This window comes from Ceratosolen solmsi, unplaced genomic scaffold (genome assembly GCF_000503995.2).
Source record: "Ceratosolen solmsi marchali unplaced genomic scaffold, CerSol_1.0 scaffold10, whole genome shotgun sequence".
Classification (NCBI taxonomy): domain Eukaryota; kingdom Metazoa; phylum Arthropoda; class Insecta; order Hymenoptera; family Agaonidae; genus Ceratosolen; species Ceratosolen solmsi.
This window is the reverse complement of record NW_011948412.1, coordinates 12,833,852-12,851,332: the sequence shown is the minus strand read 5'-3', so window position 1 is coordinate 12,851,332 and position 17,481 is coordinate 12,833,852. Positions and strand designations below refer to the sequence as shown.

At 29.0% G+C, this 17,481-nt stretch overlaps 2 protein-coding genes across 2 annotated transcripts in view; one reads left to right on the top strand and one right to left on the bottom strand.

Annotated features, from left to right (window-relative positions):
• ROCK2 (Rho-associated, coiled-coil containing protein kinase 2) overlaps window positions 1-4,298 on the top strand; it is a 12,222-nt gene extending 7,924 nt beyond the window's left edge. The window contains 5 exon segments of the mRNA XM_011496640.1: window positions 1-62; window positions 242-652; window positions 1,041-1,257; window positions 1,763-1,985; window positions 4,024-4,298. The exon segment at window positions 1-62 is cut by the window's left edge and continues 268 nt beyond it. Of these exon segments, the coding sequence (XP_011494942.1) occupies window positions 1-62; window positions 242-652; window positions 1,041-1,257; window positions 1,763-1,985; window positions 4,024-4,111 (1,001 nt within the window). The 3' untranslated portion in view covers window positions 4,112-4,298.
• An 8,938-nt stretch (window positions 4,299-13,236) lies between these two features.
• Window positions 13,237-17,481, bottom strand: part of Schip1 (Schwannomin interacting protein 1) — a 14,387-nt gene continuing 10,142 nt past the window's right edge. The window contains exons 9-12 of the mRNA XM_011503092.1: window positions 16,693-16,804; window positions 14,916-15,331; window positions 14,442-14,653; window positions 13,237-13,700 (exon numbers count right to left, since the gene is read on the bottom strand). Of these exons, the coding sequence (XP_011501394.1) occupies window positions 13,466-13,700; window positions 14,442-14,653; window positions 14,916-15,331; window positions 16,693-16,804 (975 nt within the window). The 3' untranslated portion in view covers window positions 13,237-13,465. The remainder of the gene's footprint in view (window positions 13,701-14,441; window positions 14,654-14,915; window positions 15,332-16,692; window positions 16,805-17,481) is intronic.

Sequence of the window (17,481 nt, the reverse complement as noted above, 5' to 3'; positions counted from 1 at the left end):
TGGAGAGAGAAAAATATGGCCAGTTGGCAGCTAAATTACAAAAAGATCTGCAAGATTTGCAGGTACTTACGTTTATTTGCAATATATTAAGTATTTATAATTTATTTTAGTGAAAAATAAATGTCATGAGAATATTATCAATTGTAAAATCTTTGCAATATTGAGATTGTGAATTTAATGCCTAACTTCTGTATATGGAGAAATCGTTATTTTTTACAATACTCATTGCTCTGAATTTTAGGCACAATTGGTGGAAGAGAATCAAGCAAAGTTGAGGCTACAAATGGAGCTAGATTCGAAGGACTCCGAAATAGAGACATTGCAAGTAAAGATAACGTCGATGAATTCGGAAACAGCCAGCGTCTCGTCAATCGAGAACGATGGTGAAGACTCTGTATTGTCGGAGCATGGTACCATGAGGTTAGAAGGATGGCTGAGTGTACCAAACAAGCAAAATATTAAAAGACATGGTTGGAAAAAGCAATACGTAGTTGTTTCCTCTAAGAAGATTATTTTTTACAATAGTGAAAATGACAAGTTGAACGCAGATCCTATCTTGATCTTAGACCTTAGCAAGGTATTTCACGTAAGATCTGTTACTCAAGGAGACGTGATTCGAGCTGATGCCAAAGATATTCCTAGGATATTTCAGGTATGATATTTATTATATTTTATTTAATAGTGGCAGTCGCGCGTCATTGTTTCTTGATTTTTCAACATTAGAAGGTAAACCACCTAATTCATGGTAAAAGCGTGATAAATGAGAAGGGAGTAGTAATTTTATATATTTTCCATAAGCCAAGCATGAACAGTAAATAAAACATTTATTTGCCATTTGCTTAGTTTTAAGTGATTTTCAAGAGTTACTTTCAAGATATTTAACAAACAGATTAATGTCATTCTGCAATCGAATTCTTTGTTATGTTTCTTTGTTTAATATTTAATGTGTCAGCGGCGTAGTATTTGCCTTTGTTAGTATACAATAGACAAGTAGTCGTCGACAGGAGAAAAAGTAATAGGGTAAATAATTTTAATTACAGTTACTATATGCTGGAGAAGGAGAAGCGAGGAGGCCAGGCGACGAAGGAAATACATTACCCGGGGCTGAATTATCACAATTGAGTGATAAACCTGGCACTCAGCCTGTTAAAGGACACGAATTTATTTCAATTTCTTATCATATGCCAACAACGTGTGAAATTTGTTCCAAACAACTGTGGCATATGTTCAGGCCTCCTCCCGCTCTTGAATGTCGACGTAAGTTATATTTTACTATCGCTACTAATTATTAACATTGTTCGTTGACAATCGACAATAAGCCAAAGCAAGCCCAAGCTCAATACACCACTTTGCGTGTATTATTAATCTTATAAAGGAATTATAATAATTAATTATTAGCAAATAATTAATATCACCGTAGCCTCTAAGGTAGTCTGTAAAATCTTTTCGTATAGTTTTTGAATATTTTTGGATATTACACGTTTGATTTGTGAATGTCTCGTGTTGTCTAGCACGAAAGCAAAAATTAAAACTTTATCCCTGCCACCATGTTCTAACAATAATAATAAAAAATCATATTGCATCGATAATATCTGCAAATTTTGTTTTATCCCACCATCGACTGTGGCCATATCATAAATAAATTCAAGTTACTCTGTGCACCTTACGATAAGAAAACTATCCGGCTCCATATTATAAACCTACCTACGAGATCGATTAAAACCATACTTTATCACTTCTAATCGTCTCGGATATTCTGCAGGCTGTCACATCAAGGTGCATAAGGAGCACTTAGACAAAAAGGAGGATGCCATAGCGCCGTGTAAACTACACTACGATCCAAACAGTGCGCGCGAACTTCTCGTGCTTGCGGGCAGTCCCGACGACCAGAAGTACTGGGTCACTCGGCTTTCGCGCAGGATCCAAAAGTGCGGCTACAAAGCGAACTCGCACATCGACGGCACGGGCCAGCGTGTCTCGCCAAGGTAGCGTAGAAGCCGGCTGCAACACGCCCAGCGAGAATTGATTTTTCTCTGCGCCTGCGTCTGTGTTGTTGTTTTGCGTGACATCGCATGGTTGGGTGTAGAGAGGTTAGAGACTACAAAAGTCGTTGCGATTGTACGTGCATGGGCGATTATGCTTCTTTGAAATATCCTATCCTTCTACGCTTGTTTTACCCAGTAGTCACGGGGTTGTGGGCAGGGTGGGGACTTTGTTTTTAACTTGTAATGATGTTTTAGCCAAATTTGGTAAACTTTGTTATTTATTGCAAATTTTTTTTTTTTTGTTTTTTTTTTTTTTTTTGTTCACTCTCATTTTCATTGCATTAACTTATTACATATTGTTTTTAATTGAAATTTTATTACATTAATATGAAACATTTTGAAATCTCTTTTTAAATATCATCTTCTAGTTGTTTTTGCTGGTCCTACAAATATTCTATACTCAGCATCACAAGTTTCGAGTATATATATATATATATATATAGTCCGATGGTTTCATTTTTTGATGGGATTATAGCAGTCTGACTTCCATCATTCTAAAACATTCGTATTAGATGAATATTTAATAATTAGTTTTTAGATTTTTTTTTTATCTAGCTCCTAGTAATAACGAAATTTATAATTTATTAAGCATATTATTTATATTATATTCTTCTTGCTCTTAGGGTTATTCAACAAAGATTACTTTGAAAATGTATTTAAAACTTAATTTAAGAAGAGATTGAAGTTAGGAAATTATAGTAAATTTTTATATAGAAACAATACTTACATTTAATTATAGTTTACTCGTTAAAATTATTTTCTTCCAAGTTTCATTCCCAAATTGAACGAAATGTTTAAACAATGAAAGTTAATTTACGTATTACAATTTAATAACAATTACATCATTTTAAATTCATCCGTTTTCCTTTGTCAGATAAAATATTTAGAAATTTTCTTTAAACTTGAAAATGTAGATGTGTTTTTGCAAGTTATTTTGACAATTTCAATAATGAATTACTTGATTTTGTATTTTTATAGCTTTATAAAAATCAAAGAAGCACGGACAATCATTATTAAAATCTTTATTATTTTATTTTATAAATTATATATATATATATATAAATATAAATATACAAAAGAATGAAGTAAAAAGGTTTGACGCACTATACGTGAAAGGAGGATGTAATGAAATAATTAAATTCTTTCATGAACTATGAAATTTTTTTACCAGTTTAATCGGTAAATTTTTATTTGTATTTTTTAGCGCAAAATCTGTTTATTAATGTTAAGTATGTAGAAAATTTTTATTTCATTCCGCCCCCCCCCCCCCCACTAAAAATAATTCATGTGATATTTGTCAATATAATGAACTGCAACAATGCAAATTTTGGAACCAATTTTAAAATATAGACAATAATTTAGTACCATTCATTTAGTAAATTAGTATAATATATTAGTGTTTACCATGCTGATTTTAGAAATATAAGTACTGGGTATTATATAAATTCTTAAATTTATTTGCATTTATTGACTATAGTTATAGTTACACACCTTTTCAATATCCATTCGATTAAATAATAAAAATAATCATCTACATTTGATAATAAATGATAAAATCTTTATTGTTTTGAAAGTTATGTAGAATGTAAAGAACAATAGTAAATTAAATGGTATTTTAAATGAAAAAGTACATAATGTTTTTTTTTTTTTTTTTTATAAATTATAAAAATTTTTTAATTATTAGTGATAGAGTGTTAATTAAATAGTGAAATTGAATATGCATCTTGCGCTAAGTGAAATTTATTTAAAATTTTTTTAGATTATTTTGATTATGAAACTGAAAATTATACTACATTTACACTTCTCTAAAGGAAAGCATAGTTAACATTTGTTTAGATTAATGAAAAGGTATACTACTACTACTTAATTTGCTTCAGCCTTACTTTCCTTAATCTTTCAAGTCTAAATTGTCACCCAAAGCTAACTGAAATTTCTGCTAAACTTCTAATTAGCCCACAAATCATCTTGCTTTTTACAGAGAATCTACGAGGTCAACACTTAAACCGTATCTATCAGCTCAGCAAAGATCGGCAACTTTACCCGCGAACGCGAGTATGGGCAAATGACTATATTAAGGCCAGCTTTTTTTAAACAAGGAAATGAAAAAGAAAAATGATCTTTATCACTGGTCAGATATTGGTATTAGACGCTCGATGAACAGCAAAAATCGATGCCACACACTGTTGTCGATCTTTATTCTTCTTTTACTTATTTTTTTCTCAGTATCAAAGTTTATCGCAGATTTTTCTGGTTCTCGCAGCCTTATATAATATGCTTTATATATATATATATGTATATATATGTATATATATATATATATATATATATATATATATATATATATATATGATGTGCCACATTTGTAATTTACTATGCGTCGAACAATCGATTCTTTCTCTATTTTTAAATAATTGTAAGTCCTTTTTTTTTTTTTTTTTTTACTTTTTTTTTTCTTTTATTTTTATTTTTTATAAAGTAGATAAATATAAATACGTACAACTGATAACACAACCACAACTAATATGCTACGTATTTATACAATAACAAGTTATTTCTTTCCTGACAAATATTTGTATTCTACATCTTGTGTAACAAAAGAATTACATTTGAAGTATAATGCATGTCCTATGAAATAGGAAAGCTTAATAAATAATGAAAGAATAACCAATAAATAAAATATGCTAAGATAATAATAAATTGTAGATCAATTTTGGATAAATTCATAAGTCGATGGGAAAGTGTTTTTATTAAAATTTTTTGTATAAAACATTAAAGCAGTCAGTTTGTAAGCGTTATTTAAATATGTAAATGAACACAAAAGAAAAAAGAAGAAAAATAGTTATAGAAGTTTTTTCTTCTTTTCTAGAAAGTTTATTTTACTACTTAACGAGTATAATAATTCTTTTTTTATTTATTTTTTTTTTTATTTATTTATTTTTTTTTTATTTATTTATTTTTTTTTTTATTTATTTATTTTTTTTTTTTTTTCTTTTTTTAGAAGCTCTTGTACTTCGTGACTCGGTATAAAACAATTTTTATCTTGTATAAAAGAAATATTTAAGAACAACTACTATTTATCCTGTGATTTGAGGAACCAATGTCAGTTATTTTGATATTTCATCATATTACGAAATTACAAAAGTAATTTGTTTTGACTTTTTTTTTTTTGAAGAACATTTTTTGTGACATTTCGTTCAGTACTAAAACGAAAATAATAATAATTATGTAATATCGAATTAAGTTACTAAAAATAAAAATAAAAATGTGTCCTTTTTCCATGCATGTATGGTATATGCAATAGAAAAAATGTAAAAATCAAAAGACGAATGAAAAAAACACTGCATAAAAGTGTTAGATAGTTTAAATTCGATAATGCGCATCAAACACGAATGTGTGCGGAAAATGTGGATAATGCTTTGTATACAGACTTTTGCAGCTAAATTAAAAAAATCCTTGCTTAGAAGGAATTTAAAAAAAATATTTTTTAGTATTACACTTGTAGCATTACGATTAATTGCATCCCATTTACCGTACACGTATTACAATGTTTTCGGTATAATTACACTTACACAAGCCAGACTGCTTTTAATAGGAATAGTTTTAAACTGTTCTTTTTATAAGTGCGACTTATGAATCATAGAATACGGCGTGGGCGATTTAAATTACTTTAAGAATTAGATCATTCGATTTCAGATGATATATTTTTTCAAATATTGATTATTTTATTATAGTTCTTTGAAATATAATTAGTAGAATTTTTTAATGAGATACAATTAGACGAAATTGAATTTCTTTTATTGCTTATAATATCTTTTTTATTGTCTTTGAAAATTTTAGACTGAATATTTAAAAGTGCATTCATTACATAGTAATTTTACAACCAATCAATTTACTGTAATATTTTTGCATTAAAATTTCCATTTCAAAGAGATGCTGTGAGACAATTGTAGAAAATGAATATTAACATTAAATTAGTAAATTAGTAAATTAATGAAAGTGATAAGTTATTACATAATAAGCTAAGGAACCATATTTACAAAAATGTAGTAATTATGATAAAATAATTAATATGTTAAGACACGTTATTGTTTTTTCAATGAGCGACAATTATAAAATATATCGAAAGTTGGTTTAAAATTATTTTACATTAATATAACGTTACTATTAGAACAATATTTCTACAAATACATTTTTAATTGATGCTCTTAAATGTAATTTAAGCCCAAAGTTGCTTTTTACTAAATAATAGAAGGAAACAAAATGATTTCAAAAAAAAAAAAAAAAATAAAATAAAATAAAAAATAAAAAATAAAAAAAAAAATAAGAACTAATTGCAATAATTCTAAAGCGTGTATTTCTATACGACCGCCTTAATAATAAATGATATTAAAAGAAATATTTATGTGTGTGGCACATCATTTGAATGTGTATGCTATTTTCTAAAACGAATGTGACTGACTAGAAATCTTTGATAAATGGTTTTGAATATCTTTGATATGCAACACACAATACAATGAAGATAAGGAAAGCGAAAAATCATCGAAAAATACTTTTTAATATATTGTTATTTTTGTAGCAACAAGAGGTGTTAAAAAGGAAGAAAAAGGTACATTATAATATAAATGCCCAACTGTTTTTTGTTCTCATTGACAAGCAAAAATGCGGATCATTTTTGTACGATTCATGATGTATAACATTATATATATATATATATAATATTAAAATAAACACTTGATGAATTTGTAGTATTACTATTTTTTATATTTTTGTCGAAAATAAATTAATTAAATTTACGCATAAAAAAAGTCACTGTTGCGCTGTTTTTACATTGAAAGAGAAATCGAAACAACTGGACAAAAATATGTGCTTATTTAATCTATAATATTTATTATAGATATATATATATATATATATATATATATATTTTTTTTTTTTTTTTATAGCTAATATTAATTTATATTTTTATCTTGAATTTTTATATTAATTCAATGAAAATGTTTAATTAGACATTTATTAATTTATCATGAATAATAAAAATCACAGCTACATTTATACAGTTTTATTAAAATAGCAAATTTTCACTTGCTCGTGAAATTATTTATTATATTATTTCAAATAACATAATCGTATTATATATTATTCATATCATTTTTAAAACAATGTTAACGAACTTATCCTATATGGTTTTTTTCAAGAAATGAATAACTTGTTGAATAACTAATTGTTCGTATTATTCGTTTAAAATAAGACATTTCATTAGAAAAATACTTTTTCATTTAATTCTAAGATTTATCTTTCATCGTTGGCTGTCAAAGTTATCTTTCTCGTGATGATTTTTGCTTTTGCATTGTTAAGAAAACAGCGCGCCATAAATATTAAAGAACGACGAACAATATGTAAGACAGAGAAAGAGTGAGATAAAGATAGAAGGAAGAGAACGAAAGAGAGAGAGAGAGAGAGAGAGAGACTCTGTATGTGTGCGCTTTGTGTGTTTGGTTATTGTGAATAGGATTTTTCATTGATGTAATTAAATCAGTTATTAAACGTTTGTATATAAAACTAATGCGAAGAGCATTAAGGACATGCAGTTAAAAAAAAAATTTAAAGAAATAAGTTGTGTTTCGTTTTATTATTTTTATTTTTACACGTAAATAAGGATTCAGAATATCATTTAAAAGATTATAAAAAGCTTTTCCGACGTAACAAAATTAATCCAAGATCCGGCAAGATTGGTTTCAAAAACTACATTGATTACGTAATGCATTCAAGTTTAATTAAGGTATCATATAATTTTAAATGGAATTGAATTTTTTATTCTTATATGTGGTAAGCGACGTAGTTCACAGCATTATTATTATTATTATTATTATTATTATTGTTAGTACTTTTTTCATATGTTTAAATTATTTTACACTAACTTGGGCGAAGCTTTTTATTATATTTGTAGAAAGTTAAAATTATATTCTTCTAACTGTCTGTTTCAACAAAATAGAAATGACTTATTGATAAATTAAAAGTGCCTGTATTAATATAATTAAATGTGAAAAGCCAATCTAGCTATACGATTAAAGAACATTCATATACTCAAAGGTTTAATTTTATAAGCTGGAGTACAATAAACGTGATATAAATTTTATTAATGTTTATTAAATTATACGTTATTTTTTCAACAAAAAAAGAAGAAAAAAAATCACAATAATTTCCAGTTAGAAATACTGTATAATAAATATGTAATTTTAAAATTGAATGAATTATTTGAGGTATAATTAACGGCGGTTTACTTAATGCTTGAAGAAATTTCTTCTAGTGAAAGAAATGTCTTATATTGTCATAAAATCGCCGTTCGCAACTTTTCCATTCCCAATGAAAATAACGAGCCCAACAGTTTCGAATTAATATGTGAAAATTCACAAAAGCAGAATCCGTGTCATAGTTTTTTTTTTTTTTTTTTTTTTCAATTATTGCGTCATAATTTTCGATGACTTTAACCATATAACCATTGCACTCACACGTGAGCTTGAAAAACACGTGGCCACAAATTGGTGCTTTGCTGCGATTTATCTCGTCGAGATAAGGACTAACAAAAATAATAATACATAAACGCGAAAAAGAAATGACTGTAACGTAGAGAATAAAAAGGGATACATAAGAGCTGCTTTCGTAGTTATTGTGCAAATTATTCGACAAAATTTGAATTGTGCCTTCTCCCTTTTTCATCTCTCGCGTATTTACACACTTATATATATATATACTAATCGATTAAAGTGAGAGCAAGAGACAGTTAAGGTGAACGCTAATTTATGTAAGTTTTTACGCGCGTGTGTGTATATGTATGGATGTATGAGAAGAGTGGACGAAAAAGATGCTTTAAGTGGAATATTAATCGATACCGAGCAAGAGCTAAGATTTTTTGTCTACAGAGAGAAAATAATAATAAGTATGAAGGATTTGTTACAGCGTATTTTATTATTGTTTAGTAATTTACAACCTGTATATTGATAATTATTAATATTACGATTAAAATATTTTGTAGATAATGCGCTAATTTCTTCATTGTTTTCTTGTAGTTTTTTTTATCTATAATTTACTTTAAGATCTTATGTGATATACGATACCGTGCACCCTACAATTATTTGCGCACCATTCGTCACAGCAACGAAGACAAGACTTCACTTTTTATTTAAATTTTTCTCATAATAATAATAATAATAATAGTAATAGTAATAATAATAATAATAATAATTATTATTATTATTATTATTATTATTATTAACGTTATTATTAATTAAAATTTTGCCATGATCATTATTTTAGCGTTCATCTATTGCCGCTGCAAGGACAAACGATAAATGTAAAGAATAATAACGGGATTAAATAAGAATTGGAGTTTCGTAAATAATTTAATAATGTAGTGTTTTTTTTTTTTTTTTTTTTTTTTTTTTTGTCGAAGCGGCGTCTACTCATAATTTGCCTTTATTCATTGAGTAAGGATTTCCTCAAATATAATTAGTAATTTCACGCATTTGTGATTAATTTGTGATTTAAGGTTAATGAAGAAAGTAAGGAGAGTTCAAATTTCATTGCTTACAACTACTGGATGGAACATTAGATTATTATTTGAAGAATTTTCTTTATTAAATTAATCATTTATACAATGCACGTGTAATTAAGAAAATTTATAGTATTAAATGTAAAAATTCTTTTGTAAAGACTAGTAGATGCAGTTTACCATTGATAACAATACAATAAATAAACATAAATGTAGAATAATTAAATTTTAACTAATTTTAATTAAAACTGCTTCGATACTGCTTTTCCTTTATTGCTTACATAGTGTACATAAAGCGAACACTTTAAATGCATATGTGTGCAAAATTGAAGAAAAAAGTGAAAATTAAGTTATATCAGTCAATAAAAGCTCTAGGTCCAAGTTTACGTTATACATTCTCTGGAATTACGTGGAATAAATTACTTTAAAAATTGATTTAAAGTCATATGTGTACGTGCACTTTAAATATAAATATTCGTAAAATCATCGTTGATTAACCGATGTAGATTAACTATCGTTATATGAGTGAATATTTCGCCTCAAATTTACAATTATATTCTTTTTAAAAAATTGAAATAACAATTAAACATACTTTTAAATAGTTTTTGTCTTTTTATTCAAATGGATTATGCTATTCGTTTGAAATTCAAAAGGTACAACGAGTAAACTTCTATTTCGAAATAACTTTGAATTAATACGTGTTCTCGAAGTTATTTCACCTTAATAAATGAATATATTTCAATATAATAATACATGTGCCACCAAAAATCGAAAATTACGTTTATTATATTTGGCTAGTGCTCGCTTGAACAACTATTTTAATTTTAATAACTTTACTTATCACTGCCGCTTATCTTCGACAATTTTGGTTATTTTTTTTTTGCATTTTATCTCTTACCTCATTATCTGTTTTATTCTGTATAATTTTTTTCCTTAAGTATTTCGATGCTTAATAATATTTGGGTATGACTGTTATAAAAACATGCGATTATTCTTTTTTTTTCTCTTTTTTATTATTATTTTTTTTTTTTTCATTTTTTTTGTTTTTTTGTTTTGTTTTGTTTTTTTGTTCGTTTTGTTTTTTGTTTTTGTTTTTGAAATATGTCAGTTATTTTTATAAATAGTGTTTTCGCTACTTAATTATTATTTTTCTTTAGTATTAATCTGGAAATATGTTGTATTGAAATCTTTTAAATTTGTAAAACGTATGCTTTTGTAATGATAAATATATAATAGAATAGCAAATATCCTTCGATTCCAAAAATAAGGGCAATTGATTTTGATTGTGCAATTTAGATTTTCTACTTATTGATTAAGCTTTTCGAAGTAAAAGTTCACTATGAAAATAAAACCCGCGTCGCGTAGTGTACAAAAAACTCTCTATCGTCTACCATATTATTGTTGTATTTGTCATTGAAAATAAGTCGAAACTAACGTATTTATCATTTATCATGAATTATGTATTTAAGAGTGAAATGCATTAATATATTATCATAGAATATTTATAAAAATTGCAAACGCCAAATAAATTATTATATAATTTTATACTTTTTATGAAAGAGAACATGATACAAATTTGATTGTGACCAATAATTCCTAATTCAATAGTTGTTTATAAAAATATCTTACTACTAATTTTTAAATATTATAATTTACGAAGAAGTACATTATCAATAAAATTCAATGGAAATAATGAATTTCATATAATTATACAGCTATTCACAAACGAATGACAATGAAAGAAAGAAAAATATATACTACGATCGAAAGAAAAATAGTGCTTTCAAAAATTCAAATCTTAGAGAACTTTAGATTTTAAATTTATTTTTCATCATACTAAAATTAAAAATGACCAAATATTTAATAATAATATAAATTTATTATTATCTGCTATATTTTGCAGTTTTTCGTAAGTTCGGATCTACATCTACATTTGTGTGATAATATACGTTTGCCTCTTTATATTGTTTTTTTTTTTTTTTCACACTGCAAAGAAGCTTATCGCGAACAACAGATTATGCACCTTTTTATAAAACAATATAAATATTTTTTAAAAAAAACTACTATATAATAAATATAAATTCCTTAAATAAATTCATGTTAAATGTTTATACAAATAAATTAATATTAATATATTTGTGTCGTAATCTCGAGATTTATCCCATTGATTATTTTTATTTATTAAATAGAAAAATATTTAAGCTTGCGCACGAGAGAAGAATCAGTGTGCATCGGACAGACTTGACGTAATTGTCGAGATTCTTATACATGCATAGCCACTATGATCAATGTATTTATTTAATTGTTTATTTGCATGATTTTGGACAATAATAATTATCATTCTGCTAGAATGAAATTATCGTGGGTGTGTAATAATATCCGTACAATTTTAGCTTTCGAAATTAAATCGAGGCGATTTAAAGAAACTGTACTTGAACTTTTTTTGTTGTTGTTTTATGTTTTTCTTTTGTTTATCTTTCTTTCTTTCTTTTGTTGTTGTTGTTGTTGTTGTTGTTGTTGTTGTTTTCAATACCCTATCTATCCCGTTAAATACATTTGTGGTCTGCAAATGTATGTAACGTTTATGAAATAAAGAAATTATCACACGGTAAATTTAAGTCTTGCATGTGTCTACAAATGCAATTTGACAAATAGTTTAATTTTTAAACATAGCATGTATAATAAGTAGTTTGCTGTTCTTCTTAATGCATTAAAAATGCTGCTCGTTATTCTTTTCTTTTCAAGTCTCATTACACGTCGGTTATTAAATCATACGCAAATTGAATTGACTGATATTGTACTCGAGAGGATGTGATAGTTGATTAGTTTTCATTTTTTTTTTTTTTTTTTTTTTGTTTCTTTATACATACTATATTATTCTTGAATGAATTATTGAATTATTATTCATTAATTGTTTAGCGTGTCAATGTATTTAAATGATTCGATAGGCATAAATTGTATTTCAATTAAATTGAGGCGCAAAGTGATGTGCTATTATCGATAATCATAGGAATATATTAATTGGAAATACGTCATACTATACAGACATTATTTTAATGAATATTTGCCTGCATGAATATGCCATCTTAATGTCTATTAAAAATTATAAGACAAAAATATGAAATGATAAAGCGTATATAATGTACGAATCGATCGAAATTGCTTATAGTTAAAAACTTTCAAGGAGCTTGTAAATCAGTATCACTATTCGAGGAAACGTATAATAATTTTGTTATATATTTATACAAGTTTATTATCATAGTTTTAATTAATATGTGTCGCAAAATTTACACTCATTTACTAACTATTACCAAAATTTTTATTAAAATTCACAATTAAACATTACATTAGCTTTAAGTAAAATTGTTATTAATATCATTTACAAATAATTGATTACGATACATTAATGAGTCGTTGGAAAGTGTCGCGATAAACGAGGTGTGCCAAGATCACTACGAGAAACAACTCGTAGATCACAGAAAATAATACTTATGTGGATAAGTTGTTCGATAATCACATCCCCTCACATGAAAAATGCCTAGCTTAACCTTACGTTGCTGCATCGCCTCAATTGGCCAAAACTGAATGCAAAAAGGTCTGCTCTGCGTAGGCACGCGCGTAACCAGCAACAGAGGACCTTTTTCAGTACTCGTAATGCGTTAAGTAATGCCATCGTGCAATTATAAGATCGGCAGAGAAATGGCCTTTGGAAGGGTTCCTTAGAACGTAAGCGAACGAGCACATGCTTAAAAATTAAGTCTGAGAAAATAAGTTGCGTTAGTGTGTTACATCCGTAGAAATGGAGGATGCGCGCGAATCGTTAAGCCTCGCGAACGCGACGCGCAATCGCGAGGACAGCGCCCATCGCGTACTATTTCCTTACGAAGTTGACGACAAGCTGCCGACCCGCGGCGAGTTTCGTCGACGAGGCTTTGCCGAAAAGTGCAAGCGTTCGCGCCCTCGACGTCTGTTGCTGCTGCTGCTGCTGTTGCTGTTGCTGTTGCTCCTTTTCAGCTGATCTTGAATCCAGGTGGAAGCGACCGGAGCCATTGGTGTCTACTTGCTGCTGATGCTGATGCTTTTTTAGCGATTCCTGTTTGGCACCGCTACGGCAGACAGAGAGAGAGAAGGAGAGAGAAAGAGACAATGCATGATTCATTGATCGTTTGGATCGCGGTCTCTACTTCTCTCGTGCTAAAAACGAACTTGGCGCATGATTTACGTTACGAGTTGCGCACGATTTCTCCAATGCCAATGCAATTTCCCTTTCGCGCATTATCATTATATATCGAAGAGGCGCACTTTGGCACACTGCTTTAGCGAATTTAGTACCGTGAAGGCCGAGACGAATTCACATACTTTGCTTTTGCTTTATTTCTCTTGTCTTCGTCATTCACGGCTTGAAAATGTCTGCAAATTGCGCCAAAAACAATAAATCTTTAAATGATTTTCAACGGTTTTGAATGGTCTTGCTCCTTTAAATCAATAATCCTCGTATCATTGCTAATAATTAAAGTCCTCGCGCGTCTTTTCAATATGACTGGGCATTCGTTGAAATATAATTGTACTAGAAAGCTAGCGTATTTAAAAGAGATATCGCGATTTCTCAAGTTCAGGAGCTAATAATTAACGGGTCGTCCAAATTAGGATGAATGAATGAATGTGCGATGACGCATTTGCGCGCGACTAATTTCAAACGGTTAAAGCATAAGCGACGAATTCGATCGAATTTCGCAATACCGATAGTATAATATATTGCCGTATCCCTCATAAATTCGCCCGATCGTGTCGACTCGCTAATACCAATCGCGTATTCACATAATCGCCAGTGGCGTCAAGTCACTTACAGATATCGCGTAAGGTCCTCGACATCGACGAGCATCGAATCCTGCTCCATGTGTAAATCATCGCGACGAAGAAGACCCTCGACTAAGGACTCGTTGAGCGTCGCTATCCTTGCGTGCAGATCGTTGGCAAGAACTTGAAGCTGAGCGATATTGAGCTCGGTGAGTAGGGCCCGGGTCAATCGCCGCCTATCCTCCCCAAGACTTACGCCAATCTAAAAGCCACGAGCATTTAGCCATCTCGTCGAGGTATTTATGTGTGTGTGTGTGTGCGCGCGCGCGCGCGCGCGCTCGTGTGTATTAATATGGCATTAGTATGTATTCGCATATCGAGTTTGATGTAGCCATTAGTATTGAATTGCTTCAATAATAAACTGCCTCAGACGCATTTGCGATATTTAAATGCGCCGTCGTTTATAATTAATTGATTGGCCGGCAATCAACTCAATCCGGATTGGCTAATTTATCATTAGATACCTTATGAAGACTGGCGCGCACCATCTCCGTTATCGGATTCTGTTTAAGCTTCTGACGCTCGATCTCCATCTGCATGTGGGCCATCTCCTTGGCTTGCGCGAGGGCCAACCTGGCTTCGATCTGGAGGCGGGCTTGTCGAGCGAAAAAGTCGGCCTCGTCGAAGGGTCCGTCGCCGAAGGCCGCATCGAGCCGCAACAGCGGTGGAAGACTCAGAACCTGGGGTCTCGTTGAGCTCTGCTGGATGTTGTAATCGCAGGGCGAAATGACCATGGAAGCGGACGACAAGGAGGACGGGGATGAATTACAGTGGAAGCTTGACGGCTTGGTCGGGGAACCGGCCTCGTTACCGTCCTGACTCAGCACCGACTCTGTGTCCGATGATGTTTCGTTCATGAAGCATATTTGTAGATTCATACCTGAAATGCAAAAGAGCGTATTGGCGTGTGATTTTTTTGTCGATTTATGATTGTTAATATGGTTGAGTGTCATTGTGCTGACGTCGGAGAGGTAGGGGAAAGGCGATTTATAAATCAATTTTGGAGAAAGAAATTTTTGAAATTTTTACTTCGCCGTATAAAAAAAAAAAATTACTTTTACATTCTTCACAAAAGGATTTTATTACATTGTAGTTAAAGCATTTAAAATGAGTTTTGTTAGATATTATATATATATATATATATATATATATCTTTAAATTTTATTTAAATTTATATCTTTTAAATCGTCTTTTTGGAGAAAATTTGAAGGAAGTAAACATATCGACCAGTGTAAATATTTTTGTAAAAAAATGAACGCAAATTTATGCATCAACTTATAGGTAAGTTTTAAAAAAGACTAATTATTGATTTTAAAAATATCACTTTCACATTTCCTTTCGGTGTCTTATATTACATTCCCTTATATATTTTCAACGATTAATTGCAATATAATTTAATAACTATTATTATTAGTCGAAACATTTTAACAATGCTTTATATAGGAATTGAAAATTTCTGTCTAATCGATTTTACTTGATAGAAAATCTTTTAGATCATTAGCGCAACAAAGAAATTTGCTATAAGACAATAAAAATCTGCAGTTTCAGAACAATTGTGTGTTAAACTTGTTAAAAGATATAATGTTAATGGAAATTAATTATCAATGTTATATGATACGATTGTAGGGCAATTTTGTTGTTGTTTTTTTTTTTTATAAAATTCTTACTTAAGATTCGAGAAATGTTGTAACAAATGTTTTTATACGCAAATCATAAATTCTGACATTTTTTATTTTGTTTTTAGTTTTGCTTGCTTTTGAATATAAAAGTACAGATTTTACTATTTGGTTAAATTAAAATAGCACATTGAAATAAATCTATGCCAAAACTAAAAGAGCGTACATTAAACTCATTATGAACTACATATGAATTATTTTTCGCATTAATTATATTTCAATCATGGAATTAAATGTTTAAGAAACAGGAAATAAGGGAAAGTCAATTACATTTCAGATTTGTAAGATAAATAAATAATTATTAAAAACGATGGGTATCACGCATCAAATTAATAGGGAATAAAAAAAAATTTTTTTTTTTTTTAATACATTAACAGCTAAATTGTTTACTTGATAATTTCGATAAATCATATACAATGTCACGATGCATATTAAAGAAAAGAAAAATATATACATATTTAATGTAAGGTTATCTTTCAATTAATTATTTTATACCAAAAGTTAATTCAATATATATTACTCTATTGGGCACATACGTACGAAGAGGGAATTAAAAATAATTTACCACTTTGAAGACGAGATTGAAGACTCGGCTTTCTACCTCTTTCGGTGCGAATATCATCGGTGTCCGAACCCATTGCCAATCGTTTACGGATTTCCTCTCTGTCATTACGTCGCTAAAGCAGAAATAAAAAAAAAAAAAAAAATAAAAAAAAACAATTAAATGTTTTAACGAAAATTAATACGATATTACATGCAACAATGAAGAAGTATTTGTGTATTTAACTATTATGTTATTGTAAAAAGATTGTAATATCTCGGTCACTCACATGATCGGCCAAATCATCATCGTCATATGTTAACGTGTACAAATCACCAACAAAACGAGAATCAACTTTATAATGCCTACGCTTATCTTTTGCTAAATTCTTCATTTGCAAGTAATTAAACTGTAAGGTCAGTGAATATTTGAAAAAATTCTTATTAAGAATACGCCAGTACTTTGGAGGAAAAAGAATTTTTAGGATTCTTATAATTTCATTGGAAGAAAAATGAAATATTTATATTTGCTACTAAGCTATTAAAAAAGCGTGCGCGCGAATAATTAAATTTAACGTTAAAATAAATATCTTCGGCCGGCCTTCAACAGTTCATTATGAGTTTATTAAATAATATAAAGATACATTTAAATGTAATATATTAATATTTAAAAAATTCACATTTCACATTTGTTTCTTAAATAACGCGACTTTATTCTTATTATTATCAATTATTGCAAATTACAAATTACAATACAATTATTATTATTGTTTATTATACATTGCTCATCATATCATTGATAAGTGCTTAACAA